Source organism: Anabrus simplex, chromosome 11 (genome assembly GCF_040414725.1).
Source record: "Anabrus simplex isolate iqAnaSimp1 chromosome 11, ASM4041472v1, whole genome shotgun sequence".
In the NCBI taxonomy this organism is placed as follows: domain Eukaryota; kingdom Metazoa; phylum Arthropoda; class Insecta; order Orthoptera; family Tettigoniidae; genus Anabrus; species Anabrus simplex.
The window spans coordinates 66,112,717-66,127,900 of NC_090275.1; the positions used below are offsets into that span (position 1 = coordinate 66,112,717).

The 15,184-nt window shown below is 38.9% G+C and overlaps 1 protein-coding gene across 2 annotated transcripts in view; it reads left to right on the forward strand.

Annotated features, from left to right (window-relative positions):
- Window positions 1–15,184, forward strand: part of Grp170 (Grp170 co-chaperone) — a 189,840-nt gene that overhangs the window by 21,943 nt on the left and 152,713 nt on the right. For both annotated transcript variants that reach the window (XM_067155379.2, XM_067155378.2), the window contains exon 3: window positions 5,144–5,409. In XM_067155379.2, coding sequence (XP_067011480.2) covers window positions 5,144–5,409 — 266 coding nt within the window. The remainder of the gene's footprint in view (window positions 1–5,143; window positions 5,410–15,184) is intronic.

A 15,184-nucleotide genomic window follows, 5' to 3' on the forward strand; every position in this document is an offset into this window, starting at 1 on the left:
CGAACATAACCACTTGAGGGTTCCCTTCAAACCCTAACGCCAATACTTACCTGTTTATTGACAATTCTGCTTTAAAATTTCAGTGTTTATTCGCCTTGGTTATGCATTTTTTTTTTTCAAATAATCCATTACGAGCCATGCATATTTAGATGACCCCAAGCTCGTAAGGACCGCGGGTGTTTCGCCCCCTTCCTTCCGTGAGGAAGGATTGGCAGTCCTGGCTTATGTCACATACTCGCAGGTGAACCACATGCTGCCTAGACAGGAACAGGGGGTGGTGTGACATCATACTTAATGTCAGTCATTTTTCCTGTCCATAGTGAAATGTTAAATAATTAAATTAGTCTCACCATTTACAGAATGGATGACAATAGACTAACTAAACAAATCTTCAAGTACCTTTGGGAAAAGAAATCAACTACCACCTGGATTCAAGAAGTCAAGAAAGACCTGGAAAGGAACAACATACGAGAAGAAGAATTATTGGAAAGAAAGATTTTTAGGAAGAAAGTCTTACAAATGGAAGGATTCCAAGGGAGGAAGGAAAAGAAAACAGGCACAAAGTGGACTGAAGACAGGAAAAAGAAACACAGTGAAACAATGAAAGAATACTGGAAGAAAAGGAAAGAACAACTAAGGAGGAACAATTGAAATTGTAACGTGGTCCTTAGAAGGCCGGAACGCAAGAAGAAGAAGAAGAAGAAATTAGTCTCACATGCGCAGTAGCAAAAATTTGGACTTACAATATTTTTTGGATATTAATTCCCTGTAAATATAGAGATGGAGATATCCGCCTAGTTAATACAATGTGTTAAAAAAAAATTATATTTACCTTTCACGTTTACATTATATCTAGTACATGTTTTGAGAATATGCACATTCTCTTCTTCAGCTAGTTAAGTTAAAATTCATGTATACAATAAGACCTAGTGAAAATGAGGGCCCCCTTTAAGAAATCTTAAAACTATGACAAGTTAAAATTCATGTAAACAATGAACTAGATATAATGTAAATGTGAAAGGTAAATATAATTTTTTTTTAACACATTGTATTGACTAGGCAGATTATCCATCTCTATATTTACTGTGATTAGGTCAATACGGACCCAATAATGGCCATTATGGTCAAGATTATTAATAGTATTAATTCCCTGTCTCTCTCTAATATCCTATGACATCACTGCCCCTCAGTCACTAAAGTAAACATGATTGCCATGTGCTCTGATAGTCTTCAATGTCATATGTCAGGTAATAGTACAAAAACCCATTGTTTTTGCACCTCTACTTCTTCCTTGTACCGTAATGAATGTCTTAATAGTATTTGATGGCACCTAGAAGTGAACTGGTGATGGTCAGCTTGTGTACCGTAACCCTTTGTCATTGTAAAGCATAGTTTAATGGGAAATTGCAGTCGTTAGAATAGAAAGTGGTAGTCGGAGGGAGTCAAAGGATTACTGCAGGTGAAAACTGTTTCTCCTGCACCACATCCCGTAAAGATAGTTGTTTCGCTCGCATTATTGTGTAAAGACTTCGCTTACAGCCTGGTGCCATTACAAAGCTTGGATGTCAGATTCCTTATCAGCATTATAGGTGCTCCAACTTTGCCTGTGATTGTGAGGAGGAAACCCGGTAGATTTAAAGTGCGTAGGAACTCCACAGGATAGTGGACCCCGTCATCTATCTCTGGTACCATATTGGTAGGAAGTTTGTCCAGTAAGGAATCGTTGTTTGCTATGGTGTTGTTCCTAGGCATGCGAATAGCTCTCTCCTTAAGCCAGTGAGTCGGTGCCATACATTAACCCTTACCACTCGTCTGTTGGGTGAGGCCCGACATTATGATATTCCCGTTCTGGTCGCATGTCGGGGGAGACCCGACATGACATTTTATTGCCCACCGCTCGTCTGCCGTCTCTTAGCCGACAAAATACACGATGAAATACTGTACTGCCATCTTTTGGTTCCGCGTGGAACTTTTTAGAATCCAGATACCATTTGACAGCAAGTCCAAAATCTATTATTTAGATGGCAGTGTAGCCGTCAGCTGTCTACTCACGCACATGAACGCTCGAGCGATAGTAAACAAACGTGGTCGCCATGTGCTCTTCTAGTCATGTATATGTTTTATATGTCAGGCAACACACAAAACCACAGAATTTTCGCACCTCTGCTCCTAATTAATATATCTAATAGCATTTCACGATGCCTAAAAGTGAACTGATGATGGTCGGTTTGTCTACCGTAACCCAACATGTACCTGATGTTGACGGCTGGCACAATTATAAATCAACAGATCCAGATTTCAAGAAATTGCCATTTACAGTGGTTTCAGGCTACAAACTACTGTGAGGTATGAAACCAGAGGCTGAATAGAGTTTTTCGATTGCTTTTTAGTGATAATTCGTACACTGAAATTAATAACGAAACCAATCGGTATGCGATAATGATGATGATGATGATAATAATAATAATAATAATAATAATAACAAAAATGCAAAACAATTTGTCTTAAATTCCACATATTGCTTTTATTTGCTCCAGTATAGCTTCCCGTAAACGTGTATAGCCTAACTAAATCATTTAAAACCAAGTGCTATCTCCAAAATCGTGAGAGATGAGTACAGGTCGTATAAGATAAAAATTTACATTTAAAATACGAGTAGTAGAGACAACACAGAGAACTTTAATTCGAGGGGTAAGGGTTAAGATAGGGAATAGAAAAACAGGACCCATCTCCCTTAGTGGGTACAACACGGCGAGGTACCAATATCAATGAGCTGCATGCCCAACAAATCCTATTATGGAAAAGAAAAGGAAAATAGTCAGCTATAAGAAACAGGAACTACAGTATACTGGAGCTGTGTTTTAAGTAAACAAAAAAGAAACCATAGGTCTATTATAACGTCACCAAAATGAGTCTGAAAAGATGGAAAGGATTAAGAATAAAAGAAAAGCATGATGTATATGATGAATAAAATTTACTTTAGTGAGCTGTATGATAGAGCACAGAAACACATCTGATCGCACTGCTGTAAATGACACAGCTGCACACAGAAGCTCGGCTGGCGCTTTTCCAGGTATAGAGGATAAAGACGGAAAAGAAATAGAAATATAATTGCATATGAGCAACAGGAACTGCCATATACAGGAGCTGTAGGAAAGCCTGGTAGAATTGTAGCAGTGATAAACTTGGGCACATTGCTTTTCAGCTAACATGAGTGAGGTGCTGCAGTGCAGTGCAGTGCAGTGCAGTGCAGAGTCCTGCTGGAATATCCAGTGTTTACCCACAAACAAGGTGGTGTTCAAAAGTTTCACTATCTTTTCTAGAATGTTGGTTTGGTAGTTGGTAGCATGCATTTTCACCTCCCCTTTCATAGAAATGCAGTGATATGATGTCCTTAAATGACTCGCCACCAAACCGTTGCAGATATTGGATGTTGTTCTCTTTCCACTTTGGGGAATTTGGCAGCAAGTTTTCTGACAGCTATGAACATGCACCTATGATCATTCTGGCAGTTCAGTTTTTCTTACACGGTAAAAATGTTCTCATTTGTGGAGAGAATTTCACACTGACTGGCATTCCCATGCGTCTCTAGTAGTTTCTTGGCTCCTGTAGTTTGTATTTACTTTAACCCTTACCCCTTGAATCAAAGTTCTTTGTGTTGCCTCTACTACTTTTTTTAAAAATGTGAATTTCTATCTTATATGACCTGTATTCATCTTTCACGATTTTGGTGATAGCCCTTGCTCTTAAATGATGTATTTAGGCATATAAATGTTTATAGCAAGCTGTACTGGAGCAAATAAAAGCAATATGTACAATGTATGACACATTATTACTATCATTATTGCATACAGATTGGTTTAGTTATTAATTTCACTGAAGAAATTATCAGTAAAAAGAATTGAAACACTCTAATTCAGTCCCAGGTTTCTTACCTTGCAATGGTTTGTAGCTTGAAACTGCTGTAAACAGTGATTTCTCGAAATTTGGATCTGTTGATTTATAACTGCCCCAGCCATCAGCATCAGCTACATGTTGGGTTATGGTACACAAGCCGACCATTGCCAGTAAACTTGTAGGTACAAGGAAGGAGTAGAGGTGTGAAAATACTGGGGTTTTGTACAAGTACATACAACACTGAGCAGTACACTGTATATTACGACGAGAGCACATGGCGACCATGTTTGTTTACCATCGCTCGAGCCTTTCCGTGCCTGAGTAGACTTGACACAACTGATGTTACACTGCCATTGAAACATCAGACTTTTGGCTGACTGTTAAATAGTATCTGGATTTTACGAAGTTCCGTGCTGAACCAAAAGATGACAGTACAGTATCGTCTATTTTGTTGGCTAAGAGACGGCAGATGAGCTGTGGGCGATACAATGCCATGTCGGACTTTGCCAGGCACGCGACCGGAAAGGGAATATCATAATGTCGGGCCTGTCCCAACAGACAAGGGGTAAGATTTAAAGCCACTGTCAGTCACTCCAAGTCACTCCAAGCCCAAGGTCGTCTTTAATGATGCTTGACATAGTTTGCAAAGAGATTTTCACTTACCATGCAATTATTCTTTGCTTGCAGAGCAGAATTCTCCAGATTCTCTTGGAGACAGCTTTTACAGCTGCGGTGTCTTAATCTCATTTTGCCGACCGCTTCTAGCTCTGTCGTCAACAGATGAAGTCTTTGTGTAGCATTTAATAGTTTGATACACACATTTATTTGCACTGGTCATAACTAGTCAAAAAACTTGTTACACTTATGTAACGCTAACACTGCAGTGTTGTTCTCGTTGACTTCCCACTCCATGTTTACTAAGTGGCGGCTGACCATCTGCATGCAGGAGTTGGAAGTATGTTGCTCTGTTGCGCACCAAACTACAGGCGTGCTAATCTAACATGTTCTGATGACCCCTGAAAACTGGGGGCAGAATATACGGCAGGACTAGGTACAGTTGATCACTGCGTATTTTTCAAGGTTTATTTGGCGTAAATGTCTGTATGGTTTCAGTTAACTGAGGTATAAGGATATCATGTTTAACATTGGGCTTGGTATTTTTTAATTTGTGCCAACATTTGAGTAAGAGTCTTCATAATAACTTTCACTATTAATAACATGATTAAGTTGCTTTCCTTTGTTGCAGCCTGGTGTTCCTATGGAAATTGTACTAAATAAGGAATCAAAGCGCAAGACGCCTGTCACAATAGCATTCCGTGATGGGGAGAGGCTCTTTGGTGAAGATGCAGCAAGCTTAGGTGTACGTTTTCCCAAGAACAGTTACAGTTACCTTCTAGATCTGCTTGGCAAAAGAATAGATAACCCCGTAGTACAGCTGTTCCAGCAGCGATTTCCTTATTATGAGATTGTTGCTGATCCTGAGCGGCATACTGTGGTTTTTCAGCATGACAGGTGGGTAAAGCTCTCTTACTTTAAGACTGTTAGTTGCTTTTTTCTCATGCTTCCTTTCACTGTTTTCAGAGCCAAATGTAAAAACTGTTTATGGAGAAAATCTCTAACACTCTCCAGGAAAATTCTTTAGGGAGAAAATCTGTGACACACTCCAGGAAAACATACCTAAAGACGTATGACCAAATTTTACGCTACAAAGGAAAAGAGCGGGAAGGGCGAGAAATACAAATTTTTAGATATCATTGCCATCCTTTGAAATACTTTCATGAAAGGAGTGACAGTGGCATGACCATATAGAAAAGTCTTCGAAAACAAAACTTGAAAACAAGTTCTAATCATTACTCAAAATCTCTGAATTCCTCTGTGATCTACCTTGTCAAAGGCTTTGGATAGGTCAATAGCAATACAGTCCATTTGACCTTGTTAATTTACAATAATCGTGTGCTGTTCGGCTCCATGGCTAAATGGTTAGCTTGCTGGCCTTTGGTCACATGGATGCCAGGTTCGATTCCCAGCAGGGTTGGGAATTTTAATCATCATTGGTTAATTTTGCTGGGACGTGTGCTGGGTGTATGTGTTGTCTTCATCATCATTTCATCCTCATCACAATGCGCAGGTCGCCTACGGCCGTCAAATCGAAAAACCTCCACCTGGCGAGCCGAACATGTCCTCAGACACTCACAGCACTAAAAGCCATACGCCATTTCAATTATGTGCTATATCTTGCTGGAATCCTGCAAGTTCAGCTTCACAGGAATAAACTTCCCTAAACCTGAACAGCCTTCTATTAGATCAGTTAGTAATTTTGCAAACATTTCTGATATAGACATGATATGGACTTTTGGCTTATGCTGTGTCATGAAAACAAGGTAAAACTCTTTAAGTTTCGCAGAGAATTTGGCTCTGCGTCAGATTTTCTTCTGAAGACTCAGAGGAAAGTTTTCTGCGAAACATAGAGTTTTGCCTTGTTTTCCCGACACAGCATAAGCCATATAATGTCTACTAGTACGGGCTGTGAAAGCATCAATGTCAACATGTCTAATATAATCAGAATGAATGCTTTCCGAAGCTTACTTCCCAGCACATCTTAAGACGGCTAGTGTGTAATTATCTGGTTTGTTTCACTTTCCTTTATATACTGGGGCCATTATAGCAATGTCCCAAACATTCATTTGGTATAACTCCTTCATATACATTAAGACCTTGATTATATGTTCTAAAGCCCAGGAAGGTTTGGACGGCTAATCGAAGAAACTGATAATCCTTATTAATTTTAATAGACTACAAAACAATATACCTGAATGCATGTAATAGAAAAATATAGTACATGAATCCCTCTATAAAACCAAAATATTACAGATAGTCAGTGCAACAATATTATTAAATATCCACAAAAATTACAAGCAGAATACGAATACAGTAAAACCTCCATGTATTGTTTTTCAAGGGGGCGTAAGGGGGAAAGGAATGACAATGGATCCGGGAAAACTAAAAATGCGAGTAATATAAAAAATAGGGGGAAAGCAAAATAATAAAATACAGACACTGTATTAGGGAATTTTCTTCATATGCATGTAGTAATAATGATAATGGCGTGTGGCATCCGTAGAAGCCATGAGCAGGTCTTTCGAGTTGACACCTAGTAGGCGACCTGTACGTCGATGAAAATGTGGCCTTGCCTGCGATGAATTCTAATGCTGACAACTGCTTACACGACCCAACCTGATCAGAGCTCCTTGGACCAAAGGTCAGCAAGCTAACCATTTAGCCGTGGAGCTGGACATGCTCATGCTATACATAATGGCAACCATGATAATACCTGCCAACTTTTACGGTTTATCCGTAAAATTTACGGAAATTACTGCATTTGACTGTTTTACGGATGGGCGTAGTCATTTTACGACTTCGCGGACAAAAGTTTGAAACTTTAACATTCGATAATCAGCCCACTTCCATACAATCGATTGTTTGCGTGGCTCAAAGGCAAATCCATGATAGTCGATAACTTATTCTTTGATATGATTGGTATTTTTAACGCTGTGATGTTTGTGTCGTCATTGGAATTGAATCTAAAGCCGGGATAACAGTTCTTCCATGTGAATCTTAGGTGTCGACAGGCTCTGCTCTGCAAATTCTTTGTTCCACTCCGTTCGCTTGTTGTGATTTAACCCATATTCTTTGACCACGTGAGTGGTGTTCTTTGTTCACGAAGTTGATGTTCCTTGAATCTTTTGTTCTTTTAAGGTCGACATATTTTAATGAAGTGTCCGAGTTTTTCTTATAACTTCGTGTTTTGCAGTTTCCTGTATTCCTTGGACTAATTACATTTGTTCCACGTGTGTGTGTGTTTTTTACCATGTGCATATTCTTCGTTCACGAGGTTGGTGTCGTGTTGATTTAAAGGTTTAAGACTTTGTGTGCTTTGACATGTTTTAATAAAGTGTTTGACTGCCTTAGGTGTTTGCTATAATTTTATGTGACGTTCAGTGATCCAGGTTTCTTTCAATGTTTCAGTAGATATCAAGATATTTTTTCTCGGACATTTTCATACACTATATTCCTATTGTAGGCTTCATGAATAAATCCAACAAGAAACAGTACTTGCAGACATTTAAAGAATCATATTCTGTTTATTTTCCGTGCATATTCAAATCAAGAAAGGGAGAAAAATTTGCCTTTTGTGTGGTATGTGGGTGTGATATTAATATTGCACATGGTAGAAGAAACTATTTAAGTAACCATGTGAAGTGCGGTAAACACGTAAGTTATGTTAAATCAAAGAAAGGTAACAAGAAAATCAAGACTTTTCTTACAAGTCTTTGTTGTTACATTCTATGATATTCTGCGGGAAAAAGTAGTGAGCACTATGCTGTCCATACCAATGTTAGATAGGAACTCAGCAGGGCGAAACATAGGTAACCTGATGTTTTCACAGCTGAATTGTCATAACATACCAATTGAAAACTGTGGCTTTCTGCTCTGACAATGCTCCTGTTATGATAGGACACAAAAATGGGGTTTCATCAGTTCTGAAGGAAGTTCAACCAGGTATTGCACTCATAGGTAGCATTTGCTGCCTGATTAATCTAGCAGCTGAAAAAGGTTCTGGAAAATAACCACTTAAAGTGGATGAGATCCATATTGATATATTTAATTTCCTAGAGAAGAGTGTCAAAGTTAAAGAATGCCTTCAGAACTTGCACAATAAAGAGGCAAAGAAAATTTTGCAGCATGTATGTACTAGGTGGTTATCTTTAGGCAGATGTTTGGATAGACCACTGGACCAGTGGGAGCTGCTTCTTTCTTCCTTCAAGTAGGAAGTAATATTATGTATTGAAAACATTTCCACAATTTTGACATCTTTCAGAATGCCTAGAGTTAAAAAAAGTGGATCCAAAGAGTATCAGAAGAACAGAATTCTTGATTCTGCTACTACGCATGCCCGTAAAAGAATAGCATTTCTTCCAAATGTGACAAACCCATCCTAAAAAGTAAGACTTCTGCTACAAAATGTGTGGAAAAATTGTTTATGTTCCTGTCCTCAAACTTGAACAAGGCATTTTGCACTTTCCTCATATGACTATTGCTGTATTTGACAAATTCAGACTTCTTCCCCACAAGTTCACTTTTTATTAGAACTTCTAATGGATTTGCTAAAGCAGTTGTTCACCAAGTTTAAGCCCACAATTGTCAAAAGCTTGCTTGAAGTTGAGTACAACTTGATTCAAAATCAAAGAAGTGATGATGAGTTAATTATTGACATTCAGACTTCGAACATAGCGAATGATCTCCAGGATACAGATAAATCCCTTTTCTTTTCATCAATGAGAAACTAGTTTATACTGCCTGTGACTACATCATGAAGTTTCCACTCAAGGATGTTGTGTTAAAGCATGCTCAGGTTGCTAGGTTAGACAAAATTGAGGATGCATAGTTTTCTCCCATTCGTTTTTCCTTGGAAAAGTTTCCTATTGTGTTATGCAAGGAAGAGAATGAAACTACAGATGAGGCGGTGAGAGAGTTTGAGGCAGTTCACAGCATCTTCAGGTAGATGACTCTTTGGCTGCAAATCAGGATGCTGCAAGTGATTCCAGTTGGGCACAAATATCAAGAATTCGTGGAGCTGACAGACTTCTTAAGTATAACCGAATTTCTAAAGTAATGCTCTCTATTCTCACCATACTGCATAGCAATGCAGAATGCGAACCTGTTTTCAGCCTTCTGAAGAAAAATAGAACAGAGTTCAGATCATCCATATCCAATGGCTTCTACAACCTGTGTCTGAAAAGTTTGGTGAATTGTCTCATGAAATAAAGACCTCGTACGTTACACACAAAACTCCTTTACTGGCCTTCAAAGTAATCTCTGTTAGCTACAACACACTTTTGACATCGACTGTAAAGCTGCTGGAAGCTGGCAGCAAACGCTTCTTATGGAATCTCCTGAAGAACCCTTGTCATGCATTGTTGGATACCCGCTACACTGTCGAACCGGTGGCCTTTCAGGGCTAATTTAAGACGGGGAGCAAAAAAAATCTTCCGGTGCCAAATCCGGAGAATACAGAGGGTGTGGAAGAGCGGTCACCTGGTGTTCAGCGAGAAACTGGGTCACGCAGATCACGGTGTGCGGACGGGGATTGTTGTGGAGGAGCTTCCACTCTCACTCTGGTACAGTTCAGGCCGAACCCGTCTGATGTGTTACAGTAGCTATTTCAAATCTCCCTCATAGAATGCCGCGTTGACAGGTCTATGATGAATGACACCATTACTGTCAAAAAAGACGATCAGCATTGTCTTAATCTTGGACTTTGTGCGCCAACTTTTCTTGGGAGGCAGAGAAGACGCTGAACATCACGCCATTGACTGTTTCTTGGTCTGCGGATCATACTGGTAGCACCACGACTCGTCTCCTGTAATGATGGTTTTCAACACCTCTGGATTTTGGTCACAAACGTCAATGAAATCTCGTGATGTTTCCATCCGAGTTTGCTTCTGCTCGTCTGTCAATTTGTGCAGTACAATCCAGGCACAAATCTTCCGCTTTTTGAAATGTTCGTGAACAATTGTCCTTACTCTTTCCTTGCCTTCACCCACTTCATCTGCTATCATTCATAAGGACAGTCGCCGATCATTCGCAAGCACCTGTCGCACTCGTTCAATGTTGTCTGGAGATGTGCTTGTGGTTGGTCGACCTGAACACACCTCGTCCTCAACACCTTCCTTTCCATCTTGAAAGTGTTTAAACCAGTAAAAAACACACTTTTTACTCACTGCTTGATCGTGGTAAACTTGCACTAACATTGCGTGTGTTTCCGTTGCTGTTTTGCCTAGGTGGAAGCAAAACTTCATGATAACGTGTTGCTCCATTTTGCATTCCGTTGTGCAATGACGCCAGTCCTCACACAGACTCCGTGTGATGTGTTGCAGCGTTCAACTCCGTTTAACTGTGTTGAGTTGACCGATAGGGGGCAGCTGGTGTCATGTCTCGCAGTGCGTATGTGCGAGCGCATCGTCCGAACTAGCACGGTGTACAATATGGGCAACCATTCACTGAAATTTTCAGACAAAGGTTTTATTTCTGTTTTGAAGACCAGGAGTTCTGGTCCCTGTTATGACAAAATATTTTCTCAAGACTTTTTGCCAGAAGCTAAAAAGGCCACAACTATGACTTTAAAGTAAAACTAGCATATGATTTGCAGTGTGTATTATATTATTTCATGGAAGTGTTACATTAAACAAGTTTTATTGTGTAAAGCCTTTTTCAATTATCGCATATCTGTGTAATTTATCACGGAAGTCCTGTTATGTATGCTCCAAACCAATATTCACACGCCTGCTGCTGTTGAACATGGATTTCTTTTTGATTGTTATGTTCATCTGCAAATCATTGGCCTATGATGTAAGTAGATATAATTTCATTTAAGTATTTTGTTTAAAGTATGAATTATTGTATTTTGTAGCCCAGAAGTATTATTATTTTCGTGAAGCCAGAGTATTACATGTATGTCAAAATCTTTAAGATTTTTGTCGTGTGTGAGTTTTACTGATAGCCATTTTCGAAAGTTGGCAGGTATGCGTGATGTGCACGATGAAAATAAAAAGCATTCTTTTATGCCATTTCTTTTCACTTTGCTTTTCATCTCATAATTGAAAACCTTTAAGGTCAGTTCTCTTGTTGCAAATTAATGCTATATATGGACATTGTAACAATAACCTGCATTTTGGTAGATTCCGTAGACCCTTCGCAGAAGCTAGGATAGAGATCAAACACGTTGAGTTTCAGACAATGTCACAGCAGGCTACGCATTAGGCATTAGTTAAAAGACCAGGCTAGTGAAAAGACATTGTTTTGTATGGTTAGGTCCAGCTTGTGACAAGGCAATTGAGCTGGGAGCAACAAAGCGGTCAACAGGTCTTCCCACACAGTCCCTCCACAAGGTATGACACCCCTAGCCACCCAATAGCAACACAGAAAATGGTAGCAAATCTGAGTTTTACAGAGCTTCAATTTTAATTCTTTAAATAAGTAAGAATACTTCTAGGGGGCTGGTTAGTGGGTTCAGAAGAGTTGCTGCTAGGAGGCTCGTAGGTGTGGTTGCACGTGAATAACTTGCGCACTACACTCTAGCCTACAAGATCCTTGCTCAAGACTAGCAACTCGGAATCGCTCGTACATTCTTGCGTAACAGGTTACTGCTATTCTATAGTATGTTAGAATATTGAGCTGTTGCTTTAAATTATAACAAACTTCTGCAATTTTTGTTACAAACGAACGATCGTTGCGGGGAGGACAAATATTTTTTGTCAATCAGTGCGATAATACGATACTTTGAGGAACGATAGATGCAGGGAAATTTAACTTCGGTTTATACGGAACATTTTTGGGACCAAATAAATTGAACGATGAATATGAGAAAAAAACAGTTCTGGGAATGGTGCATCGTAGTTCTACTGTAAATTAAAATTACCTCGCATAATTGAAGCTGCTTTTAAAAAAGCTGTTACTTTTTTTACTCTTACAACTTTTCTTCTATGTCCATTCTAAACTTTCTAATTACAGGAATGTAAGAAAAATTTGTATTGTCCTCTTGCCCCAAGAAGTCCATTGCAGTTGGAAGTGGTCATGTGATTGCAGTCTTTTTCCATATCCCCCTAATTTTCACTAGTCACTTCGCAGCTGACAGCAGAGTTCCCAGACAAGCTTTAGGTTACTATTTTGTCATCATTTAAAATATGATGCCCAGGCAGTACATCATTAGAATGAAGCTACTACTACTTAATGTCACTTTCTTACACTTCTCCAAAATAAACATTATTTTAATTAGTTTCCAGGATATCTTTGCCAATCAGTCCATGTTCATCTTTGTCAGAGAACCGATAAAAATCATCAGCGAGCTCTTAGAGAGCAACATATACTTTTCTCCACGATCAAGTTATATTCTGAGTGGTTACTAGGTTCCATTATTTATGGGTAAAATAAAGTGACTCTTTAAGGGTTAGGTTTTCTCCAGAACTCAACCTTTTACTTTTGTTCGGAAAGTGAGAGACCTAGAAGTTCCTGTTTATAATGACTTAAGAATTGTGATGACTGCTTGGTCCATCGGCTGAATTGTTACATTATGTGGCAAAAGAGATGTTTCCATCCTCTGATTTCAGCTCTGTGTCAACAGAGTGGGAGGGTGCACTATCGAGGGTAAGAAAAAAGTGCCTTTGATGGCAAACCCTTAGATGCCAAGAAATCTTAACCTGCAGTATGCACTTCGGCCTACAGTGGAACAAAGTTCTGAAAACATTGCATGCCATCTATGTGGATTTGTGGAAAGAACGCAGAATTTTTGCTTTACCAACAACAGTGAATTTTAATTTATGGTTGCCACTAGCATTCACACAGCAGAAGATTGACACGTTCTTTATAGATTGTGATGAGATGACTTCTCTTCAGCAGCTGCCAGTGTTTTACTTGGTAAGCACTTCCATTAAAGTCCAGTTTTATCAGCATTATACACTTTGACATGGAACAAAATTGTGTCTCTCCACTATGCACCTAAACTCTGTTACAAAGTTTTATGCTGCACTTAGACCCATCTTTTTGTGGAAAATTTGTGCCTGCATTTTGTCACAGGCCCACTGATAGGTACACCTTTGTCTTGCTTTTGCCGATACCATGTGAATACCATAGTATCCAGTTCTTGTAAAGACGATGCTTTAAATGTCTTTCGTTTAGTGTGTCCATGTTGTAAACTGTCAGAACTTGCCGCAAACTGTTACCCTGTCTTTATTCTTCATTAGGTCCTGCATTGTCATGCCAACACCGAACTCTGGTGCTAAATATGAGATTAGTTCACCTTTCTTTAACCTTTCAGTGATGTTCACTTTATTTTCAATGGTTAAAACTCTGCTGTAGATTTCAAACTTTGCATTTCTCGGGTATTACGAAGCAAAAGGCTTGTCAGTCACTCTTACCTTACCTTACCTTTCCTTGCCTTGCACAGCACGATGTAGCCTACGTGTCTATTAATAGCAGGGGGCTGATGACAAACTGCTAGGTTGTTTTCTAATCATGTGTATTGTGAAATGTTTACAATACAGATAGGTGTGAAAATATTTAACCTTAACAGAGATGGAGACAAGTGATAGACACTTAGATGTTATACACTGTTGAAACAAGGTGTAAGCATCATTTTGGATGTAGAAATGGCCTGTATATACTGTACGCGCCGTGAACTCTGAGTGGTTACATTCCATTATTTGTCTGGAATTGAATGGACAGTGAAATCTGTACCTGAGAACTAGACTATCTTAAGTCCAAATGGTAAGTTTAACAGTAGAACCAGAAAACGAAATTTTACTCGCAAATTTCCCTACAAGGTCGTAACAAAAGACTGAAATAACATTTATCTTACATTTATATAATCATAAGCACTTGTACTTCATACTGTGATGACGGGTTTTTGTTCTCATTTTTTAAATACTTTTGTGGACTTAAGATATCTGTTTGTCAGGATGTGGAGAGGACTTAGGATAGGAAAAAGACGTGTTGAACTATAAAATTATAGCACTAACTCCTTTCAAATTGACTTTATTATAAACATATAAAAATCACAAGGAAGAAAACATCAATAAAATTCAGTACAGCATTGAGCGCTACTGCGCTTATGTTAAAGTTTATAGATCATGAGCCAAAACTGCTAACCAGGCAATTTTTATTCCGAGTCAGGGTAGTCTCCTTTGACGGATTCTTCAGTCTTGAGATTCCTGAAGTACAAGTGATATTCTTCTGGAACCCACTTTAAGATGGTGCACAAATCCTTATACTTTTCTTTACTAATTGACTTCTTAACAGTTCTAATCACAGGAAGAGTTTGTGGAAAAGATGTCCTGGCACTTCTGGTATTCCTCCTCAAATCGACTTCTTTGAACATTTCATCCTGGAACGAGGTTTTGTACTGATAGGTGTATGGTTTGTCTTTTCTCACCTGGATCCAAACCATTTCAGAAATATGTGCGGCGTTTTCTCCCAGGGTGTTTTTCTTCCTCAGAACAATCATGTTGCTGTCTTTGCTTGAAAAACCCAAGAAATCTTTGAAATCTGCCAAACACATTCTTTCAACTTTGATTTTTTCCCCACTTTCTTCTACTAAGTTTATCCAATCATTACAAGTAAAGATGTTTTGTGTCTCGATCCTTTTCTTCTTCCTTTCAATAATTCTGTGTACAGTATCCACTTCCATGTGGGTGTGCCCACGCAACAAGTACTTGTGGTTAATAACTTGTAA